We start from the raw sequence: 24,143 nt of genomic DNA, 5'->3' as shown, positions 1-24,143 counted from the left end.
GTAGAGCTAAAAGCCTTCCTGAACAGATGAGTTTTGAGTTGTTTTTTAAAAGAATTCATGGAGTCAGCTGACCTGATTAATTTTGGTAGGTCATTCCAGAGTCTGGGCGCTACACAACTGAAGGCCCTGTCACCCATGGAGTGTAGATTAGTGAGGGGCACAACAAGATTACCAGAATCAGAGGACCTTAGTGGGTGGGCAGGCATATAGTGATGGAGTAGGTCACTGATGTAGTTTGGCGCGAGGTTATTTAAAGCTTTGTAGGTTATTAGTAGGATTTTATATTCGATTCTGTAGGACACAGGGAGCCAGTGAAGACGGAGCAGGATGGGTGTGATGTGCTCGCTGTTGCTGGTTCGAGTAAGGACTCTTGCAGCTGAGTTTTGAATAAGATGGAGCTGTGATATAAGATTAGAAGGGGCACCTGCCAGTAGGGAATTACAATAATCGATGCGGGATGTGATAAAAGCATGGACAAGTTTCTCAGCATTAGAGAAGGAGAGGAAGGAGCGAACACGCGATATGTTATGGAGGTGAAAGTAAGAAAGTTTCTTAATGTGATTTATGTGGGCGGAATAAGTGAGGGAGGAATCAAAAATGACACCAAGATTTTTTACAGTAGAGGCAGGTCTGATGAGATCACTGCCAAGATGGACTGGGAAGGAGCTCATTTTATTAAGTTGCATTTTAGTCCCAATTTGCAGGAGTTCAGTTTTATTGCAATTTAATTTTAAAGAGTTCTGCTCCATCCAGATTTTAATTTCACTAAGGCAGGTTGTGAGCTGAGAAAGCTCTGATGAAGTTCCACTTTTAACATTGAAGTAGAGCTGGGTATCATCTGCATAAAAATGATAACCCAATCCATAACTACGGATAATATGGCCAAGGGGAAGCATATAAATACAGAAAAGCAGAGGACCAAGGACAGAGCCCTGAGGGACTCCTTGTGTGACTGGCACGGAGTTGGATCTGCTGTTGCCAAGACTAACAAACTCTTGCCTATCAGTCAGATAGGACTTGAACCACTGGAGGGCAGTGCCAGAGATACCCAGCATGTTCTCCATTCTGGACAGTAGGATGTCATGTCTGACAGTGTCAAATGCTGCACTGAGGTCTAACAGAATTAATATGCTGGTTTGTCCAGAGTCTGCTGCCATAAGCAAATCATTGGTTACCCGTAGCAGAGCAGTTTCACAGCTGTGCCGCACCCTGAAACCAGACTGAAAGGGTTCCATCAAATTATTAGAGGTTAGGTAATTGGTGAGTTGGGAAGCTACAACACGCTCAAGAACTTTTGACAGGAAAGGTAAGTGGGAAATAGGCCGTAAATTGTTAAGATTGTCAGCATCAAGGCCAGACTTTTTTAACAGAAGCAATTTTAAAAGTGAGCGGCACGGAGCCAGTGTCAAGGGATGAGTTTATTATTGTTGTAACAGTCGGGATTATGGCATGAAGGCAGGATTTAAGTAGTGTGGTGGGGATGGGGTCCAGTACACAAGTAGTCGGCCTCATCTTACAAAGCAGGTTATTAACAAACGCAGAAGTGACTGGTGAGAACTTAGAGAAGGAGCTGGATGGAGTGGGAAAACAGGGAGAGATATAAACAGATGATATATTTATGTTAGTTGAATTATTTACATCTTTAATTTTGTTACGGAAAAAGTGGAGGAATTCCTCACAGACTTCAGTAGAAGAGGTAGTTGGATAGATGCGAGTTCGAGTAGTTTATTAACTACAGAGAACAAAACCCTTGGGTTATCATGGCCACTTTCTATTATTCTGCCATAATGGGTGTTCTTGGCAGAAGTTAGTGCTTCTCTGTAAGCTCTTTGGTGGTCAGAGAAAACCTGGATGTGCAGGGTGAGGCCAGTCTTACGTGACATTCTCTCAAGGCGTCGGCCAGCTGCTTTCATAGATCGCAATTCTGAGTTATACCAAGGAGCTGAGCATTTAAAGGAAACCTCCTTATGTTTTAAAGGAGCTGTTTTATCTAATGCTGAGTGAAGGGCTGTGTTATAGTGATCAACAAAACTATCTAGTGTTGGTGGAATAGGTGCAGACAGTAAAAGATCAGAAATGGATCCAGAAAGGATAGAGGGACAGATATTTTTAAGGTTTCTGTAAGAAATTTGTCGTTTACAGGTAAGAGGTGGGATAGGTAATGAGACAGTGAAAAATACTGCTTTATGGTCAGAGAGTCCCAAATCAGTGCCGTAAATGTTGGCAACAGATAGTCCAGCAGTGCAGATCTTTCTTTTACGAAAGATGAACAGGAGACACTGCAAGGAGAAATCCCACAGCTGATGTTATGCTGAAGTTGAGGTCCTATCTTGAGGAGCCCCTCATCCAATAGAGCTGAAGACCCATTGAGCTGGTGGGAGGCCAAGGCTGCAGTCTACCCACGCCTGGTTAAGGTAATGGTAGGAAGACTTTGCATTGTCGCTACATCGGTCCCCTCAAAAAGAGTCTTGTCAAAAACGGGACAAATAATCACGGAGAGGAGAAATCGCATCAGCCCATCTAAGCTGAGGCATCTGGCATTTCTGAATGCCAACCTGGCCTAAAAACTTTTATTAAATGAGTCATAGTGTTGTGTTGTTGTTGTTGTTGAGTTTGGCCTTTATTTAATTTGTTTGCTGTGTTTGCTGTGGTTTTGTGTTAAGTTGTTCATTTAAAGCTTTTATTAAAATGTTAAACAATAGTAACTGTGTATTTTTTGTAATGAGAAAATGCATAAAAATACGTAATGTCTGAAAACAATGAATGAGAAATTGCTTATACACAAACTATTCATAATTGCTTAATTAGGCTAAAATATAAGCATCCAAGTGATACTAAACGAAGAGCCATTCGGGAGCCGTAAGAGCCGGCTCTTTAAAGGGAGCCGATCCAAAAGAGCCGAAGCTTTGAAAAGAGCCGGAATTCCCATCACTACTGTCTGTGCCTGGTACACTAGTTTGGTTTTGAGGACTTTTTCTTGAGCCTGGCCATTCCTGACATAATGCAGCGTTACTGTGAGGTAATGATCTTGACTAAAACTTGCCCATCCATCTGCAGTGACGGCTGCCTTCAACACATGTTTCAGCTCAGAAATGGAAACGGATGAAACATCTGGTAAGAGGAGAACACGCAAATTTGACATTCCCTGACTTAGCCTACGATTAAACACATTCACTTACCGAAAATCGGGGGCATCTACTGTGGCAAATGGGTGCAAACCTTTTACCACAAACTTAGTCACTGCTCGGTGACATTCGTCTATCCTGGCCTGTGTCAATTTACTTTTCCCCGCCTCTGTGAAAGGAGAAGCTACCGGTAGACTGCAGCGAGAACTGCCAGCATCTGAGACAGTCAGACTCTGTCTGTCTCTCTCGTCATGGTCATCTAAATGCAATGCACAGCAATAGCAGGTTTTGCAATAAGGCAAATCGCGCTAACATAATATGCAATGTTAGTTGATTAGTTACCTGCCGTATTAACGGGAGAGGACCTGCAAACGTTACCGCTGCTGCTGGGTTGAGATTCACTAGTCCGGAGCGGATCAAAAACACAACATTCATTTAAGGTTATCGCGTGTTTTGTGTGCAAATGCTTTTGCATATTCGTAGTGTTTCCTCCCTTTGATGAAATATCTACTTTGCAAGTATTGCAAGTTGCCCTGTTGTCATCCTTTCTCGTAAAGTATAACCAAACTTTTGAGCATTTGTGCCGCTTAGGCGCCATGTTTCCTGCTGGGTAAATGATGCTACGCAACGCGGTGACGTCATTCGAGGCGACTGGAATCGATAGGGGAATCGTTTGCAAAAATGGCAAACAATTCCGAGGAATTGAAACAGTGGGAACCGGTTCTCAACAAGAACCGGTTTTCGATTCTCATCCCTAGTCATGTCCATGGGATTTTGGTTACCTCCCATTAATCAATCACAACCTTACTTGGGGTTTGACATGAGGCAGAAATAGTTGTCCATATTTCTATTTTCTCATTCATCTTGGGTCACCGCCCATACAGTGGCTTCTGATGAGAGCCTTCATATTTACAAAACTAGGAGTAGAGTGCATTGAAGTTTGTGTCTCTTGAGATATTATGACTCAGTTTTCCCACAAAAGGCAGCCCTTGTATGCTGAGAGTTTATACTGATGGCTTCTGAAGGGTTTTAATCCCTACTCTAATGTCACCTTTGCTCTCCACCCCCAACACTGAACCAACACGAAACAACACTGAATTTGTTACAATCATGCATGGACGATGTGAGATGTCTGCAAACAGGGTGTGGAAACAGATTCCAAAATAAGAATTTTAAACATTGGAGGAATTTCAAACAATGGGTTTCTGAGGGGTAGGTCGCTTAATGCAGCAGCATTAGTTGTTTCTTTTCCTAAACAATACTGTCAGTTATAGTCATATGCTTTTAAAAGTAATGATCATGGGGGGCTGAATTATTTGTAGTATAAGTCCATTTGTTTTAATGGTTAATATTTCATAATAAAGAAATTCCTGCCATATAGGTACTTGCACAGTTGTTTGACTCCTGCAACATAACCAGGGCTTTTTTGTTGACATGTGCTTTATTTCTCTCAGTGATGATCATAGTCCTTAGATAATATGCAAAATAAGCTCCATGACTATCGCTTACTGCATGACTTAGACCAACATCTAGACTGTAGTAGGAAGTATCACTGGTAAAATTAAGTGATGTTTTTAAAGTGATGTTATCCAATAATACTAAATTTTTAAATCACTCAAGGTCCTCTCCTGAATGGCTGACCATTTCCAGATGGCATTTTTATGCAGCAGTCTGTGAAGTGTCTATCAGAAATTAATGGCAAAACATAGCAGGACTAAGAATACTTGCAGCTCTTGTTTATTTATTATTTTTTTGATCTTTATGAGTGGCTTTGAACTTTGAGGCAGTTAGATGAATTCCTTCTGTATTTATCCTGAATTCTAGGAACTCTACACTTGGCATACCAAACACAAACTTGCCTTTTCCCAGCCTCAATCCTACATTTGCAAATAACTGTAGTAATACACACAGTTGTTTTGCGACAGCTAGTTTGGTTACAACTTCAAATAAAACAATACCAAAACAAGAAACTAATCCCAAGAAATCTCATAAAGGGTAGTCCATCAATTTCTGAAACAAATTCCATGGGTAATACAAACCTAGCAGGCAAGAGTCTCAGAGAATGTTTTGTTGCCTACAGTGATCATTTGGGCATCTGCTGTTGCATCACTCACTACCAATTGCTGACAAGCTTGTGGTAGGTCTAATTTTGCAAAAAAACTTTTTTTGCTAAAGTAGTGAATATCTGATTGTGAAATTGTACTTAATATACGGCATCCGGTGTAAAATTTTGCCAAATCAATATGCAGACAAGATGATCCGCTGTGGCGACTCCTAATGGGAGCAGCCAAAAGAAGAAGAAGAAGAAGATACTGCATTTCAGGACTTCATTATTTGGTTTTAATACAGAAAAAGGAGTGGCTTAATTGGGACATGTAACTGCTACCAGTGCACATTGCCCCACCAGACAGTCAAGCTCTGCTTCTGTTTTTTGTCATAGAGCAAAAGCAGTGGGTATCTGCTTCAGGCATTTAGTTCTTGCATCAGGGTCCAATAGGAAAGAGACTGGTATTATTTTAAACTTTCCTAGTCCCTCCTCAAACATATACTGTAACTGTAATTGGATTGTGGCATGGTTGTGGATAGGATCATTATATAGGAACCTATGGATTTAAATCACTCTGCCCCAAGTAAATTGTCTCTTTGCCTTTTAATAAAAATAAGGCTCAAGGCTAGTTCTACCATTTAGGTAAAGTAGGTGCCTAGGAAGGCAAAATCAGGAAGGGACATCATTTTTTTTAAATACATTACAGACACTGGCTTACAAACATTTGAACTCAATACAATACCAAGGAGGTCTGCTCTCTGGTCTAATGTATGTACTGTATATAACAATATCTATCAAAACTACAAGGTGGACCTCCTCGCTCAGTTAAAAATTTGTGAAAAATTTTCAATGCATTGAAAGATGGACCAAGAAGCCGACAAAAAAAAAGAGTCTACCATTACTTAACTGTTTCCACTTCAGGTACTGTGCATAAGGATATACACGTAATGTTTAGAAGCACTATTTACAGCTTCGTGTAGGGTACCAAAAATGCTAGAGTCAGCTCTGATAATGCCTTAACATAGTGTTTGCTATAGTCCACAAGATGACACCAATAGGTCTGCTCTAAGATTAATGTTCACATCCTGAGTGTACCTCCATCTTGTATAGAACTTTACAGTACAGTACAACATTAATACATGTCTTGTGTGTGGTTGTACAGACTCATATATTTTTTAAGATTCCTGCTGAATAACCACTTGTACCACAGATAAGCCTTATGAACACTGAAAATCCAGAAACCTATCATTAGTTAAACATGTATTTCATAGAATACTTGGCATAGTAAACTAATCCAGTAATATCTTTAGTTTGTATATTCCAGTTCACAAACATTTAACAAAACTATAAATGTTCAGTTCCCTAACATTTTAAATTAAATTCAAAATCACAGAAGGTACAGAATAATTTTACTATTGCCAGTACTGAGTATTTTAAAGTAACTGGTCACCTAATTTGTGTAAATGATCCACTAATGCTAAGCACTCCAACTATAATACAAAGGAACTTATGTTTATTGTCTGTTAATGGCAATTAATGTTATGTTCTAAGATTTTTCAAGTAAGGAGGAATGAAGTTTTGAGTTCAGGTAGTTGTGCTTACTAATTATGGCAACAGCCAGTGGTAACATTTTGCATGTTTGATTAGCACAAGAAGTAAGAATTTCACTCTACTCTGAACATGTGATGGTAATGACCCTTTTAACCTATTAACCCATCAGGTTGACCTTCAGAACTCTGTGGGTGCCCTGGCTCTCTGTTTATGACAGAAACTTGCTGTTGCTGGCTTGTGTTTCACATGATTGTCTCTTTGGTAGAGTCCTCTCTGCAGATATCTACAGAGTTTGCATTTATAACACACAGCTTCTCTCTAACTACAAATGTAATGTCTGTGGTTTCCCCCACAACTGCTTCCAGTTTTCTTGGACAGGGCCCACAGTGACTGAGTGGAAGGAATACAATACTGTATTTCTTTACTGTCTTTTTCTTTCATTTAATAGGTGTCTGGTGTGCACCATTTAATAGAGGATTCCTATATTTCTTTTGAGCACTGTGTATCAGCTTCATATGCAAGAACATCTTCTTGATCTAAGGGAAAGGTTAAATTTGATATTACTAAGAGCCACCTCTGTCGAGCCTCACTCCAGACCTGGTATTCAATTCTGTCTCTTGGTATATAATCCAAACTGTTATTTAAACTGCAATTTCCAGAAAGCCTCCACAATTCTGTAATGTAAGCTGCAATGCTTTCATCTGGATTTTGATTCTTCCTTTTCAAATGAAATTGATTTGTTGTAATTTCCTGGTAAGACTGGTCTGTGGGTTTCTCTGGGAAGATGAGTGACTTCACTATTTCTAATGCTGTACTACCATTTACAACCAGCAGAACTGCATGTTTTTTTTCAGCATTGCTTTGTTAGCCTCCAAGAAAAATCTCATGAGAACTTGTTATGTTGTACTCCTGAATGTGGCTTGACCACACCATTTTAAATTATTGTATAGTATTATATGAAACAAACTTGCTACATATACTGATGATTGGCTGATTGATGGAACATGAAAATGTAACAACTGCCACAAAGCTGAGACAGAGTCATATAAAGGTTTGGGGCAGCCACCCATATAATTTGTTTCCTGGCTGCAAAGTTGCTTCTTTTAAAGTATACAGCACTGATGTGCACACAACCGAGTCCAAAACAAGACTGACTAATAGGGAAAAGGGGCAGGCTTTTAAAGGGGAAGACAAGAAGTGAGGTCATAAGGATCAGGCCCATGTTCTTCAGCCATTGGTTCGAGCCCGGACGTGACATCACAGGGGCTGGAGCCGGTAAGGCCTCCTTCCATTGGCTCAGTCCCGGAAGTGATGTCAAGAGAGCCAGATGGAATCTCCCGGGAATGGTCTACAGGAAAGGGAGAAAAAGAGTCAGTGCACTCTGCCACATCCCGGCATGCCTCAGAACTGCCTTCACTCAAGCCCTTTAGCTGCCTCCCATGCGCACGTGTGTGACACAACCTTGAGGAGTACCAAGTCGCATCTTAGTAGAAACTTGGCATACAATAACAGGCTACATTCAGGTTTTCTTAATCTATTAGTATTCCGCTGGTTAGTTTACTATACATTAAAGATTTCTGCCTTTTCCATGTTATTGGGAGCCTTTCTATAGTCCAAAGATTACAAAAATATACAATAAACTGGTATTATTGTTTGAACTTAAGTTGCAACTTCCTTTAGTAGTACCATGCCAGTTTGTACTAGTTAACAAGAGGGTCTTCATGTTACAGAGAGGAACACCTTGACTACTACTTGTGCATATACAATTAACACCTATTTAGAGACAGTGGATTGTTTGCTCAAAGATGTGCTACCAAGTGACTCAGTAGTCCTAGTGAGAGATGTAAGTGCTGACATGGAGAATGACAAAGATGCAGAACCTGGAGGAACTTAATTGGGCAGAATGACGTGCCCGATCTGAAACAGAGTGATGGAGCAATTATTATTGTTTCTGAAAGAAGGTTGTACACTAGTGTAGGGTTGTTCAAGTTCAGTCCTGTTTTATCATTTTCATTTTGATTCACTTTATTCTGTGGAGTGCGTTGTCTTAATTATATTTGAATACTAACAATAAATGATCAGCAAAGCAGATACAGGTGCAAATGATACTTATTCACTTAGCAAATAATGGTTTGAATAACCTAAACTCATAAAAGGGTGTGGCATGATAGCGCAGTGGTAGTGTTACTGCCTTGCAATAAGGACACAGGGGCTGACATCCCGGGCGCTCTCTAAATGAACTTTGCATGTTCTACCCATGTCTGCGTGGGTTTGCTCAAGGTTCTCAAATTTCTGTTTAAAGGAATGCAGTTTAGGTAGATTACTTTGCCATACTGGCCCTAGTGTGTAGGTGTGCATGTTCACCATACCATAGACTAGCACCACGTCCAGGGATTTTTCTGTCTTATGCCCAACCCCAATTCTTGGGACAGACTTCAGCTGCCCTGTGCCCCTTCCCTGGATAATCAGGTCAAACAAAATGATAACTTACCAAAAAGCAAAATAATAAACAGATGGATAAATAAAACATTGTTTATGCCAAAGGGGAAATTTAAATTTAAATAAGTACATAAATAGATATATAAGTAAACAATTAAATAACTAAATATACACACATACTTAAAATACATACAATCAGCAAGGTAAAAGAATGAATTTATCCTGATTTTATACACATAAATGCTTGCTTCATCCCGGTATCATTTAGAATCAACAGCTTGTAATTTCCAGAGTAATACAAAAACACAGAAAATGAGGTATGACAAGTTGTTTAATTACTGGACTGAACTTGAAAACTCCTGCACTATTTTACATACTACCTCAGCACCTTGGTCAATGATCACATTTGTAGTTGATTCATCTGATCTGATGGTATATATACTGGATATTCAGGAAAATAGAGGTGTTGAGTTGTCAGGTATTCAATACTTGTTGATTTGTTGGCACAGACAAATGTAGCTTCTGCTGAACAGAATTGGAAGGCCCATTTTTGTAGTAAGATTGCACTGGAGAAAACCAGAAAATGGCTCTATTTCAAATCAGTTCTATTCCCAACACAAGAAGAGTTTCTTCTCCATCTCAGAGAAGATCAGAGATAGAGAGTCTTGTTAGATGCTGTTCAAAATCTTGCTAATGTTCTTGCTTTATCTTTTCCTTAATTGCTTCCATGAGTTTACTCATAATTTATGTTATACTTATTGTGCTAGCCTATGGTTACTTTGATCAGCCTGATCACCTTTTTATATAATGGGATAATATTTTCTATCCTCCAGTTCATAGGAATTCCCTGAATGTAATGGTTTATAAACACTGATTAGCCACCACATTAAAATCACTGACAGGTCAAGTGAATAAATTGATAATCTTGTTACAATAGCACTTAGTCAAGGGGTGGGATATACTGTTTTAGTGTGCAAGTGGGCAGTCAATTCTTGAAGGCGAAGTGTTGGAAGCAGGAAAAATAGGCAAGGTTAAGGATATGAGAAACTTTAACACTGGGCACACTATGATTGCTAAATGACTGAATCAGAGCATTTTTAAAACAGCAGGTCTTATTTGATGTTACCAGGATGCAGTGGTTAGTGCCTAACTAAAGTGGTCTAAGGAAGAATGACCAGGTGTACCGGCAACAGAGTTATGTGTGTCTAAGGCTTATTGTTGCACATGGGGAGCAAATATTAGTAGCTCTTCCACAGATGAGCTAGTGTAGTACAGTTTGCTGAATGACGTAATGCTGGCCCTGCAAGAAAGGTGTCAGAGCACACAATGCATCGCTACTTGCTGTGCATGGAACTACATAGTTGCAGACCAGTCAGAGTGGCAATGCTGACTCCTGTCCATCTCCAAAAGCACCCACAATGGGCATGTGAGCATCAGAACTGAACCATGGAACAATGGAAGAACGTGGCCTAGTTTGATGAATCACATTTTCTTTTAAATCATGTGGATGGCTTGGTGTGTGTGCATCATTTACCTGGGGAAGAGATGGCTGCAAGATGCATTATGGGAAGGAGCCAAGCAAAAAAAAAAAAAATTCCAAATATAATAGACTCTCTTTACCACAAAGAAAAATAGCAGAATTGACTCAATTATTATTAACTATTCTCTCAAAGTTGGGGAGTACATTATGAAATATTCAAAACCACCAACCGCTATTTACACTAATACATTTACACTATGTGCAACACCATAACACAAGTATTAGATGCCATGTGGTGTGCCTTGAATGTTTTTTCTTTAACTCACTGAAGTTCATGAAGAAAAAACAGTCATCGTAATCAGAAACTATTAATTCTTGTAGAATTGTAATAGAATCAACTTATTTCAAAATTCCAGACTATATTTCTACTTCTTATACTAAATTCTACCAGCAAGAGTGAAAGGGAAGGTCTACAAGATGGTAGTGAGACCAGCTATATTATATGGGTTGGAGATGGTGGCATTGACAAAAAGACTGCAGAGAGAGCTGGCAGCCAAAAGCAGATATTAACATCTAACTTGTACAAATTAAAAGGTTTCTCTTACAGGTGCTGTACAGTAACTCCTAAATGCTTCACCTCCCAAGACACATCTTCACTCAGCCAAATAATTCAAATTAAAAGTACAGCTACCAATATTTGTTTACATAGGCAAAATAAAAGTTATGCCAGCTTAAGCTACACATAGCATAATACATCTCTCCATTAATTTATAAATGTATAAAATCTAAAGAACTCTATAAATCTATAAATTAATAAAACTACATACAATTAATAATAATAATTATATACATGTGTTATACATATATTTTAGAAAGCAGCTTTAAAGTAGGTTACGACAATAACATAAGAAATTCGACAAATGAGAGAAAACCATTCATTCTGTCAAGCTCATTTGTTTATTTAATAGCTAAAGCTGTCTTTTTAAAGGTTGTTAAGGTTTTTGCTTCAACTACATCTCTAGGTAGTTTTTTTTTCCAGATTCCCGAAACTTTTTTCATAAAAAAGTGCTTCACGGCTTTAGTCTTATTCATTAGTCTATTTAACTCAAGCAACTCTTCTGCTTCTATAATTTCATAATCACAAAATAACCTCCTTTAGTAATCACTGCTCCTATTGGAAGGTTATTGACATCGTCGCAAGTGTAATTTTCATAAAAATACAAGCTTAGAGAAACTCTAATGTACTTTACTTCCTTCCTGACAGTTCCTTTACAAGTGAAATACTGCCAGAATTTGATTGTTGCCTTTTGCCTTTTCCACAAATATTTCTCTTTAAATACCTTTTATCTTTCCTAATATCTTTTTCAACAGTTGTTCTCATACCTTCATAAACCCTTCATAAACCCTTGGGCTAGTGCTGGAATTATTTGCAGCTCATTTATCTTTCAAAGAGGTCTCCTTAATTTTAATGATGAACTCATCCTACATTGTATGTAAAACATTTTTAAATCTAATCCACTACTCCTTGGCTGTTTCTACACTTAAAAGATAACCCAGTTCATCCCTTTCAGACTTTGTTGCATCTGAACAGTTCTATCTTTTGAATATGCCCTATGCAAAAACCACTGTGAAATGTAATAATAAAAATTCTTTACATTTATATAGTGCTTTTCTCACAACTCAAAGCGCTCTCCACACAGGGAGGACCCAGGAAGCAAACCCACAATTTCCTTACTGCAAAGCAGCAGCACTACCACTGCGCCACCTGTGAGGATGTATTATATTGGGGTCACTACTTTCTAATAGTTCTATGACATCTATCCATGAATTCTATTCTGATATCACAAAATACTAAATATGGATAGGCTTCCCTTGTTGTTGGTGCTTTAATATACAGTGCTGGGCTAAAAAAGAAAATGATATGTCTAAATGATGTCTAAAAACTGATTTTTCATGCTTCACTGTTTATAAGGCTAGCTTAGTCATAATTTGGGTAATTGCAGTTTTCTATGAAGATAATCTCTCTCTGTACTTTCATTTTTAGAATTATTAAAACAAACTTTATTAACTCTATGGGGTCTATAATCCAATCACAGAAAACATGCATTCCAATAATTGGTGACTCCTCCTCTTTATCATTTTTTCCCATCTTTCCTAAAATTGCATAATTCTCTCCAGTATGTCTGGGATCATTTATTAGCATCTAATAACCAAATCAGGCCAATGTGCAAGTTTTCTCTGGCCCCAGAGCCTGATATAAGCACAACCATGCTCGCACTCAGCTAATTTGGGATTGTCAAAAAATGTAACGTGTGTCTTTGGGGATGTGGGAGGAAACCTGGAACACCTGCTTTAAAAGTCACACAGGTACAAGGAGTCTATGCAAAAATCATGCAGACAATAGCTATATGGGTTTCAAATTTAGAAAGCCTGATTCATGATGCAGGAGCACTAATTACCTCACCACCATGATATATATAGTAGCTATGTGTGACCATACCTTAACTTATTAAAGTCAGCCTTTACTCTATATAGTATCCTTCACAAAGCACAGCTCCACAAGACAAAGAAGAAGAATACATTTCAATGGATCTAAATAAAATTCAGAAAGTATTCAGACACCTTAGCTTTTTTCACATTTTGTTATTTTGTAGTCTTAATCATGTAGTGCTTAAATCATTTAACTTAATTTTCTTTTTCTCATCAACCAAGACTCAATGCCATAGAAGTTATAAATATATTAAATATAAAAAACTGAATATCTTACTGAGACAAGTGTTCTGGCCTTTTATTCACAATTTACAGTAGCTGATGCCCCTTTGGCAGCAATTATGACATGGAATCTTCTTGGTATGACACAAGTTTTGCACAAACGAATTAAAATATTTTTTGCCATTCTTCTCTGCAGATCCTCTCAAGCTCTTTCAGGTTGGACAGCTATTTATAGGTCTCTCCAGAGATAATTGATTGAACTCTAGCTGGGCCATTCAGGGACATTCACAGAACTGACCCTAAGCCACTCCTGTGTTGTCTTTGCTTTGTGCTTAGGGTCATTGTCCTGTTAGAAGGTGAACCTTTGGCCCAGTCTGTGGTCCAGAGATCCTGGAAGCAGGTTTTCATTAAGAATATCTCTGCACTTTGCTCCCTTTAGCTTTTCCTTGACCCTGGCTAGTGTCTCCAGACCCTGATGCTGATAAACAACCCCAAAGCATGATTGAAAGCATGACTGGAATGGTATTGTGAAGGTGATGAGCAGTGGTTAGTTTTCTCCAGACGTAATGCTAATTTTTGTTGCATCAGGCCAGAGAATCTTGTTTCTAACAATGTGAAGGTTTTTAAGTTGTTTTCTTTTCCCCAAACTTCAAGCAGACTTTCATGTGTCTCTTATTGAGGCGAGGCCACTCGGTCATAAAGCTCAGATTGGCGGAATGTTGCCTGTGATGGAAGTTTCCCCATTCTCCACGCAGGTTCTCTGGAGGCTCAGCCATAATGACCATTGTGTTCTTGGCCACCTCTCTCACCATGACCCTTTCTCCTGTGATTGTTCAGTTTGACCATGTGGCCAGATCTAAGAAGAGTTGTGGTTGTTCAGACTTTGTTCCATTTAAGGATTATGGAGGTCCATGAGCTTTTGAGATCATTCAGTGCTACAAATTTTTTGCAGCTTTTTCCAGATCTGTGCCTTGACACAATCCTGTGTCTAAGCTTTGCTGGCAGTTCCTTTGAGTTTATGGTTTGGTTTTTGCTCTTATACACACCATCAACTGTGGGACTTTATAATGACAGGTGTGTGCTTTAACTAATCATGCTCAGTCAAATGAATTGACCAAAGGTGGACTTCAAATAAGATGTAGAAACATCTAAATGACGATCAGTAAAATGGGGTTCACCTGAACCACATTTCAAGTGTCATAGCAAAGAGTCTGAAGACTTGTGCCAATGTGACATCTGAGTTTTTATTTTTAATAAATTTTGAAAAGGTTTCTAATATAGTGGTTTTAGTTTGTCATTCTGGGTATTAAGTGTTTCTTGATAAAAAGGGAAAATTAATTTAAATAATTTTACCCTAAGGCAGGGGTGGGCAAAGTCATTCCTGGAGGGCCGCAGTGGCTGTGGGTTTTTGTTCCAACCCAGTTGCTTAATTAGAAAACAATCCTTGCCAATAATTACATTTCATGACTTGTTAGTGCTTTAACTCTGCTATGTCAAGTCATTCTCCGTATCCTAGATTTTTTTTTCCATTCTAAGTATATCATCCAAATACTTTGAAGTGTAAAACGGATGGGTAATTCTCAATCCTTCACTTTTTTCTCTTCTCTTTCCTTCCAAGTATTTAATTAAACCAAATAGTGCACGATAAATACACACAAGTGTAAAGGGTAACAAGCAAAATGGATAGCTGCTGTTTTTTTTTGTCATTTGCATTATTTGTCATTGCTTATTGCTAATAAGGAGCAATTAAAAACCGAGAATGAAGCTGTTTAAGACTTAAATAAGCAATAAGGGTTCAAAATCTTAATGAGGGAGATAACTAAAATGAAGCAGAAGTGTTTCTAGAGCAATAAGTGCTTCTTATTAAGCAATTGGGTTGGAACAAAAACCTGCAGCCACTGCGGCCCTCCAGGAATGACTTTGCCCACCCCTGCCCTAAGGGGAAACTATAACAAAATTAGAGAAAAGTCTGAATACTTTCTCAATGCATAGTATGTGATCATTTAATGAGTGATAAATTATGAGAAAAACTTAGAATTGTCTACTGCAGGTAAACATGAACTGATAACGCAAGGGAGTAGTTTCATAATCTGAGATAACAGTACAGTAGAATCGAGAAGAATACAGTTGATTAAATATAATATATTGATATTGCAGAATATATTTAGGAGTACACTGTATTGCCAGTTAAAATGCAAAAAAGAAGAAGCAGCTTTTTAAATGTGTCCAATGATGAATCTTAACAAAAGAACTGCAAATCTAACTCAGGACATCCAGAAATTGGCACAGTGAGTCTCTGGAATAGTGAGAAGGCCAACCTCAGCAGGGACATGTCATCATGAAAAATAATAAAACTAATAGTGATAACATAAAATAAATGTGTCCACTAGTCTGTGCTATAAATTTGTTTTCTGTATGGTTCCCATAATTTTGATCATTGATATAGTCAAAATCAATATAATAATAATAAATAAATTGGCGCATTTCCTGTTCAAATACAGGAGAGAAATGTGAGGTTTGGCAGCGACGAGCCTCACATCACCTCGGACTGTGCTGTCCCTCACATACTGGGCTGATGCATGCAATTGGTGCATGCCTGTTGCTTTCTCTCTGTATGTTGCCAATATAATGTTTGCAGACACGTTTATTATACACCCTGATTTTTCACGGTCTGGCTAATATCTTTAATGAATGTGTGTGACATATTTAGTCTTGCTGATTGGACATAAAATTACAGTGAAAAGGCACAAGGTGAGGCAGACAGCACCGTGCCACACCAAAGGGGGCAGATGTGAGCCCAACAGGTGCTTGTGGCTGCTGTTCTTTTACGTGGAGTCAATAATTTAACGGTATTAGAAAGTCAAGTGCACTGTAGCGGTCCATTTATTTTTATTTTTTGTTCCGACTGACTGCCAAAATGAAACATTAAGATTTTTAAAAGTAAAGGAAAATAAGGAGGACTTTTACAAGAAAGTGACAGAGATTTTGGTGGAGAAGGATAGGTGCATGGACTTCATTTACAAATAAAGGAAAGACCATAAACGGTTTTCAATTTTATAAAAAAAATGGGATCAGACTAAGAAAAAACAGTCCAATATTTAAAAACTAAATTTTGTCCTTAAATTAAACATTCTTTTGTTTTTCTTGTTATCCTTTTGTTGAACAGTCTGTATTAAAATTGATTAAAGCATTAGAATTAAAAGCAACTAATTATTTCAATTAAAGTCAAAATTGAAATCCATTTTTTTTGTACACCACTCTATACTTTCATTTGTGTTGAATGAGTAGGAATTGTGGAATTTCAATGGCAAATTTAGAACACATTGAGGGCAGTGGCGTAGCTAGGGGTGGGTGGAGATAGTGGTCTGCACCGGGCGACACATTTTTGGGGGTGGCATTATTGGCCAAAAGGCTCAGTACAATTCGTTTGTAAGTAGCAGGGTTCAGAAAAATATCACTTATGAATGAAAAAAGTAAAATTATCTGATTTTTATCCACAAAATGCTTCAAAAATAATTTTCAGACTGTCCTTCTGTGATGGCATCAGACACAGCAGTTAAAATTTAGGAGGCAATAACAAAAATAAACATAAACATTACGCTGATAATAATCTCTAGGAAGATGAACAACTAATGTACAATTTATAATTTTGTTTCATTATCAATTCAAATGCGTTCTTTCTTTGCACAGAAAACATCCCCACCTATCACTTGTACACTACACTGGTTCTGGTTTTCGCAGCATAATTATATTAAACTAATAATTAGAACACAGCTTATCAGTGCGTCTATACTATATGCTTGTGTAGTTGATGCTTATGAATAATTATATGTGAAAAATTATTGCGGTTTCTCTATATATGAATAAATCTATGCAAAATGTATCTTAATTTTTCTCTATACATCATTTAAATTTTCTATTTAAATAGGTTAACATATTCAGATATGTTGGAGGGTGGCAAATTGAAACACCACCCTGCCCCGAGCGGCACAAACTCTAGCTACGCCACTGATGGAGGGTGCAGAGCAAATGCGCTCTCTCCGCTCTCTCTTGTCACTATAAATATAATGTTCTTTCTTAGAAAAAAATATGTACCTTACCTACGTGTGTGTGTAAAGAATGCTGATGAGATATAAACCATAACCAGCAGTCAATGTGCAAGCTGCCAATTGAATAGAGGAATAAGCTACTTTTGTGGGTTCATACTGTATATTTATAAATCTAACTCTGAAGGAGTCAGTGCCTCACCAGCCATGAACCTCACCGCACGTCACTGAACCTCAGAGGATCTCAAATGTCCAGCTGTTTGGTTTTAAGCAATTTTGTCATATGCATTATCATATAAATGCTGTTGTTGCCATTTACACAGTAGTCTAGAAGGCGTGTGTTCATTACTAACAAGAAATTTTTAATTGAAATAATTTTATGGTCAGTAGAATGTCAATATACTAAACATGCTTGGTAAAGACTGATAAATAAATGTTTTGTTATCAGACCTTACTCAATGAGTGCTACTACAGGATGCTTCCAGAAACAATGAAGTATACAGCAATACAGTATACAGTAATAATCTGGACTGCAATGAAATTCAAATGCATATTTCAGCACCAAGCAAAACTGAGACAATGGGAGAATTTTAAAACATTCCATTACTAAAGACAGACTATAAAACACATCAAAGTGAATCCAATATATACAGAAGACGTTTACAATAAGAATAGTGATAGATATGAAAATAGTGTCAGTATGACACAAAACAACCAATACAGAAACATATGATTCAAAGTGTAACAGAGTAGATGAGAGTTTTCAGGAGATATTTGAATGTAAGAATTGATGATGTCTCACCAGGATACCAGGATAATACATTAAAGTTGCAATGTTTTTTTGGCTGTTTTTTTAATATATTTACCTATTTGCAGATGAAAATGATGGATTATATCATCTCTGTGGTCACCTCCAGGAAACTTGATGCTGGCACATACAGCCGTGTCTTTGTGTCACTTATTGGGACAGAGGGAACCAGTGAGGAGAGTGAAGTGGGCAGAGAAAATGACTACCTGTCACCAGGATCAGTAAGTGTGTGGCATGTTTATTTTATTTTTTTAATGATTCAGACTGGTAGACTGGTTCCTTCAATTTTCTATTGGGGTAACAGTGCAAGGGGATAGGGTGGCAGTTTGGTTGCCTTTGATCCCAGGTGAATGGAGTGAAGTGTAAGGCAGGTGGACACTGGTGGGCATGGTGGAAACAACCGCTGAAGAAGCTCATGGTACTTGTTAGGGCCATACTATTTGTCTGGTATAAAGTGTAGTGCATAATTATCACAACAGAATGGCTTTCTGTCTGATGTGATGGTATTAAAGAACAAGAGTTTGTGCCAATCCACGAGCCTACTATTTACATAAAAGAAAATTGTAGCTTAGTTGAATTAAAGCAGAGAATATATCCAAAACATGTTTGAGAGAGCCATGTGCTTATAAGCATTTCTGCCAGGTAGGATCTAGTCCTTGGTATATTTTTTAAAGACTAAATTAAAAGAAATTTATTTGATGCAACCAGTCCTTCAGACTGATGTTTACCTAATGATGTTTGTTGACTTCTTTTGTAAATTTCCTTGCATTGACATATCTGCTAAGTGGATAAATGTAAATGTACAATTTTATGATGAATTAGTAACATGATAATAAATAAGGAGGTATGAGGAACTGTTATATTAAAGACAGGGCACTCAGAGACATTAGAATATGATACATAGAATTTGTTTTTAAGTACATAATAGTGCTTTAGATTGTGTGGATGAGTAAGCCTGAAAGAAACTTTGCATAATAAAATCTTACCACAAAACAGGAAAATATTGGTTTCAGAGGGGGAAAAACAAAGCAGCAAAAACTCATGTGACTTCATTTGTACAAAAACCTTGAAACAAGATACCAAGAAAGAACCAAGCATTGTTCTCACTCCATGTTGCAAATCCTTACGTTATCATCTATATATATATAATTCTCTAAGCCGCCACCAGAGCGGCACGACACCTATGAAAGCACGCAGGAAGGAGCCATGCCCACCAACTCTAAGACCATTGGATACGACGAAAACTCGCACAGCCACGCCCACCAACTCGGACGCTACGCCTCAGAAAACATGCCGTCATTTCTGTTTGTCTGTGCTACAGTCCACATGCAGCTCTGAGCCACGTTGACTTTTCATTAGTCAACCTCAGTGGAACCTTGGTTCACACAGAGGCAGCACCAGAGAGAGACAGAGGCACACACACAGGCAGCCCGAGAGAGAGAGCCGCACACACACACAGGCAGCGTGAGAGAGACAGCCGCGCGCACACACAGGCAGCGCGAGAGAGAGAGCCGCGCACACACACAGGCAGCGCGAGAGAGAGAGCCGCGCACACACACAGGCAGTGCAAGAGAGAGAGACGCACACATACAGGCAGTGCCAGAGAGAGACAGACGCACACACACAGGCAGCGCGAGAGAGAGGGCTGGACTCATAAGGTAGGAAGGCAGTTAAAGAATGCACTGGGCTTGATTTTGTTTTCACTTCTGTTTACAGCGATCGGTTCGTAGTGTGCATTGTTGCAATGTTACTTTTCTTGGTGGTTTATTAAATTACGGATTTTTTCATATGTTCATTTTTTTCCCTGTGCTTAAAACTCATTAAAAAAAAAAGTGTTTTTTTGCCAGCAGTTGGTAGTGCTATAGCGCAAACTATTGCAGTGTTAGTTTTCTCTGTTGTTCAAGGTTTTCTCAGTGTTATTCAATGTTTTTACATTTAGTTTACTATTATGCTTTGCATTCTATGGTTTAATCTATATATATAATTCACTATGCCACCGACAAGTAGACACCCATGGAAAGCACGCAAGACAGCCACGCCCACCGTGTAAAACAGTTTGCGAGGGGTATCCCATGGGATCCTTAAAACAATCCTTTAAAACTGAGGTTAAAACACAATGAAGGAAGCAGTCTTTAAAAACCAATAAGCCCTGTGCCTCTTTTTCATTAGCGTCTCACCTGCTTCACCAATGCAGGCCCTGCAACAGTCGAGATGCTCTCTCAGCAGCTGACCTTCTCTGTGCCTGACTCCACTACTGTCAGTCGCCTGATTAAAAATGGCCTTTTGAAGGGGAGTTATGGACCCACTATACCACAGGAACACATTGCCTTCGAGCCTGCTCTCGCGCACTCTAAAGTACTGGCTTTCTCTCTCTCCTCACTCGCTTGCACACTGCACAGGGGAGAAATGCCCACAGCACGACTCCACCCGGAAACCGTTTCAGCCACACTTCCATGCCCCTCGCTACGCTGTGAGTGCGATGATTATTTATTTAAAAATGGCCTTTTGAAGGGGAGCTGTGGACCCGCTATACCACAGGATCACCTGTGACTTTGCCTTCACATTGTTTTCCTTTTATTTATGATCCCGTCAAGCAGATCAGACACCCAGGCAAAGAACACTGAATAATCAATAGCTGCAACTACTTTACCCGCCCCAACTCCTCACCTGAGTCGGTTTCGTCTGTGTTCAGCAGTGTTTCCCAAACTCGGTCCTGGTGAACCCCTGTGGATGCAGGGTTTTGTTCCAACCAGATTCCTAATCATTAATGCCGGTGAAACTCATCAGGGATAAGTCAGTTTTTCAAATGCAGCCGTGTAGCAGATTAGTCTAGCAGGATGTAATAATCCGAGATGAATGCGCGCCCCCGCGCTGAGTGAAAAGCCAATGTACAGTATATTGAGTCTAGAAAACATGATCAGCAAGTCTTTGATAGGCTGCAACAAAATGATGAAAGAACGGGCGCATTTTTTCTCGCAAGCTGGGTGGGTGGGTGTTAGTTACTTAGTTAATTAGTTACTCGAAGGATTTCAAGATTTAATATGCACAAGCGGTAACACTGCAAAAGCAGCCCAAACCAGAAATGACGGCTGGCAAAAAGTGGCCGACAAATTAAACGCGTGTGCATTGTACTTACTGAAAGCAGCGTTACGGATTTTGCAAATGTTCATTTTTTCCAAATGCTTAAAAAACATTAAAAAAGTGGCATGATTATGCGGCGTAGTACGCCGCGCGTTGGTATGCAGCGTGTAAAACAGTTTGTCGCGGATAATTTGCCTTTTACTTTAACACGAAGACAATTTCCTGTTAGATTTGCCTTTGCGATGACAATTAATAAGGCACAGGGCCAAACTTTCAAAAAGATGTGCATGTATCTGCCAAAACCAGTTTTCAGTAACGGACAGTTGTATGTTGCTCTCTCCAGAGTTCCATCTTTTCATTCACTTACTGGTATGCCTGCAGGAACACATGCAGTGAGCGAGCGAGCGACACACACACACATACAGGTGCGCGCGAGAGAGAGCGAGTGCTGGACGCATAAGAATAATAATACTTCATTACATTGATATACCGGTGTTTTCAGTATTCAAAGCGCTATCCACACAGGGAGAAACCGGGAAGCGAACCCAAAATCTTCCACAGTCTCCTTACTGCAAAGCAGCAAGACTACCACTGCGCTACAAGGCAGTTAAAGAATGCACTGGGCTCGATTTTGTTTTCACTTCTGTTTACAATGATCGGATCGTAGAGTGTATTATTGCACTGTTACTTTTTTGGTGGTTTATTACATTACGGATGTTTCACATGTAAATTTTTTTCCCTGTGCTTAAAAGACATTAAAAAAGTATTTCTCAACTGTGACTCCGGAACAACTCAGTACACAAGCTATATTAAGCATCAACAACGAAGACTCGCTACACCTTAATGAACAAGTGCTGAAACTTATCCCTAACAACAAAGAAACTTTCACCAGCGTGGCCTCCATCGTCACAGACAATTGAATGTTGCTCTCTCCAGAGGTCCATTTTATCATTCACTCACAGTGGTATCCACAAACCCACCCCATTTGGACAACTGTGTCGTTCAGCAAGTGTTCACCCATCAATACATAATTATGTGGCGTATGCTACGCCGCGGGTTGGCTAGTATACAATAAAACAGCAAGCAAATACTATGGAACCATTTCCTGCATGCAGGTCCTTTACTGGTTAAGTGTCTGATTGGTTTTCAGGAAAAAAAATTTTTGTATAATGTAATAAGCAAGGTATTAATTTTTTTTAAATAAGTGAAAAGCAGCAGGTCTGGGTTTTTCTGGAACTCTCAAATTAAACAAGCATGTTGGAAAATAAATAGATGGGTAGATGTCCGCATCCACAATGTATCTAAATAAGTGTGAAGTTACCATTTCTCAATTTAAGAGACAGTTATTATAACAAGATACACAGCTACAGTTTCAGAATGGCCTTATTCAAATGAACATTGCATTAAATCCACCCTGGTTAGTTAGAGACTGTGTTGAGGACACAATAATATTTTAAACCTACTACACTGCAACACAGATTTTTCAGTTTGATCTGATATTTTGGCTAACAGTCTTTTAATATATTTGCATTTCAGTTGTAACCAATTTCAGTGTTTGCAGAAGTAATATTTCAAAATGAATGTCTGGTTTATGCATTTTAAAAAATGCAAATGGAGAAAGAAAAAGAGTTGGAGCTCCAAGTGACACTCTGTTTAATGTCCATTAGTCAAAATGTGTATAAATCAGAAGTAAAGTTACATGTGACATCTAGGTCAGGGTACAACTGTCTGAGCTGTATGAAAGTCTGTTTTCTTCAAAAACTGGTTCCCAAATGAACAGGGACTTCTGGGATGATATAGGTTTAAGTAATGGAGGAAGCGCTGCTAAGGTCAAATATCTTCCAGGGTGTTCTCCATTCTAAAGTAAACCAAAATTGAGTTAGTGGCTGTCTGACATTTTACTCTTCCACCTTTGTTTCTTTACACCTATAAGTTAATGGACGCTAGGTGGCACTATTGCCCACCTTTTTCCCCAACAGATAGATGCTCCGAACACAGGTTTAAAAGCACTAAGAAGTATTTTTAATTTTCTTCTTTAAAATAGTGCTTCTAAAGCACCACAGCCACAATAAACACACAATGAATAATCACAATAAATTTCCTTCTCTCCTACCAGCAGCTCTGTCACCCTCCCTCCCAACTCCGGCTCACCTGTTGGGTCTCCATCAGCCCTTTATATAGTCCTTGACCCGGAAGTGCTTCTCCTCTTTTGTTCACGTGACTTGTCAGCACTTCCGGGTCAGATGGAGAATTACATTTTTCTTCAGCCCGGAAGTACTTCTGTTCTTCCGTCCCCATGACTTGGGAGTACTTCCGGGCTATATGGGAAATGAAAATCCCAGTGTCTCCCTGCAGAGCCACACAGTGGCACCCACGGTACTCAGCAGGGTTGTGAAGCCAAACTCCATCTCCCATGATGCCCAGCGGGAATCCGGGGAACCTCTAAGCTGCAGGGAAGATGCCATCTAGCGTCCTGGGTGTGTCGGTCGGGATGAGCTGCTGGCCGTCCATCATTCACACCTATACCCATGTGACACTCCTGATGCTCCTGTGCGTGGCAGCATATTAATATCATAACATAACAGTCTATGAATGGCTGTAGTACTAGGGTGCTGTACCGTGTTAGCAATTATGAATGTATTGAGAAGTCAAGCAAAATGACACCTTTTATTGGCTAACTAAAAAGATTACAATATGCAAGCTTTTCAGGAAACTCAGGCCCCTTCTTCAGGCAAGATGTAATCAATTACATTACAAATACATTTACATTACATCTTACCTGAATAAGGGGCCTGAGTTGCCTCAAAAGCTTGCATATTGTAATCTTTTTAGTTAGCCAATAATAGGTGTCATT

General features: G+C 39.0%; 1 protein-coding gene across 1 annotated transcript in view; it reads left to right on the top strand.

Moving 5' to 3' along the window:
• The window catches only part of zgc:152891 (uncharacterized protein LOC767741 homolog), a 79,889-nt gene that overhangs the window by 9,167 nt on the left and 46,579 nt on the right, over positions 1-24,143 (top strand). The window contains exon 2 of the mRNA XM_028798233.2: positions 18,277-18,429. Coding sequence (XP_028654066.1) covers positions 18,277-18,429 — 153 coding nt within the window. The remainder of the gene's footprint in view (positions 1-18,276; positions 18,430-24,143) is intronic.

This window comes from Erpetoichthys calabaricus, chromosome 3 (genome assembly GCF_900747795.2).
Source record: "Erpetoichthys calabaricus chromosome 3, fErpCal1.3, whole genome shotgun sequence".
Taxonomy (NCBI): Eukaryota; Metazoa; Chordata; class Cladistia; order Polypteriformes; family Polypteridae; genus Erpetoichthys; species Erpetoichthys calabaricus.
Note: the sequence above shows the minus strand (reverse complement) of the source record. Positions and strands in the feature narration are given on the sequence as shown.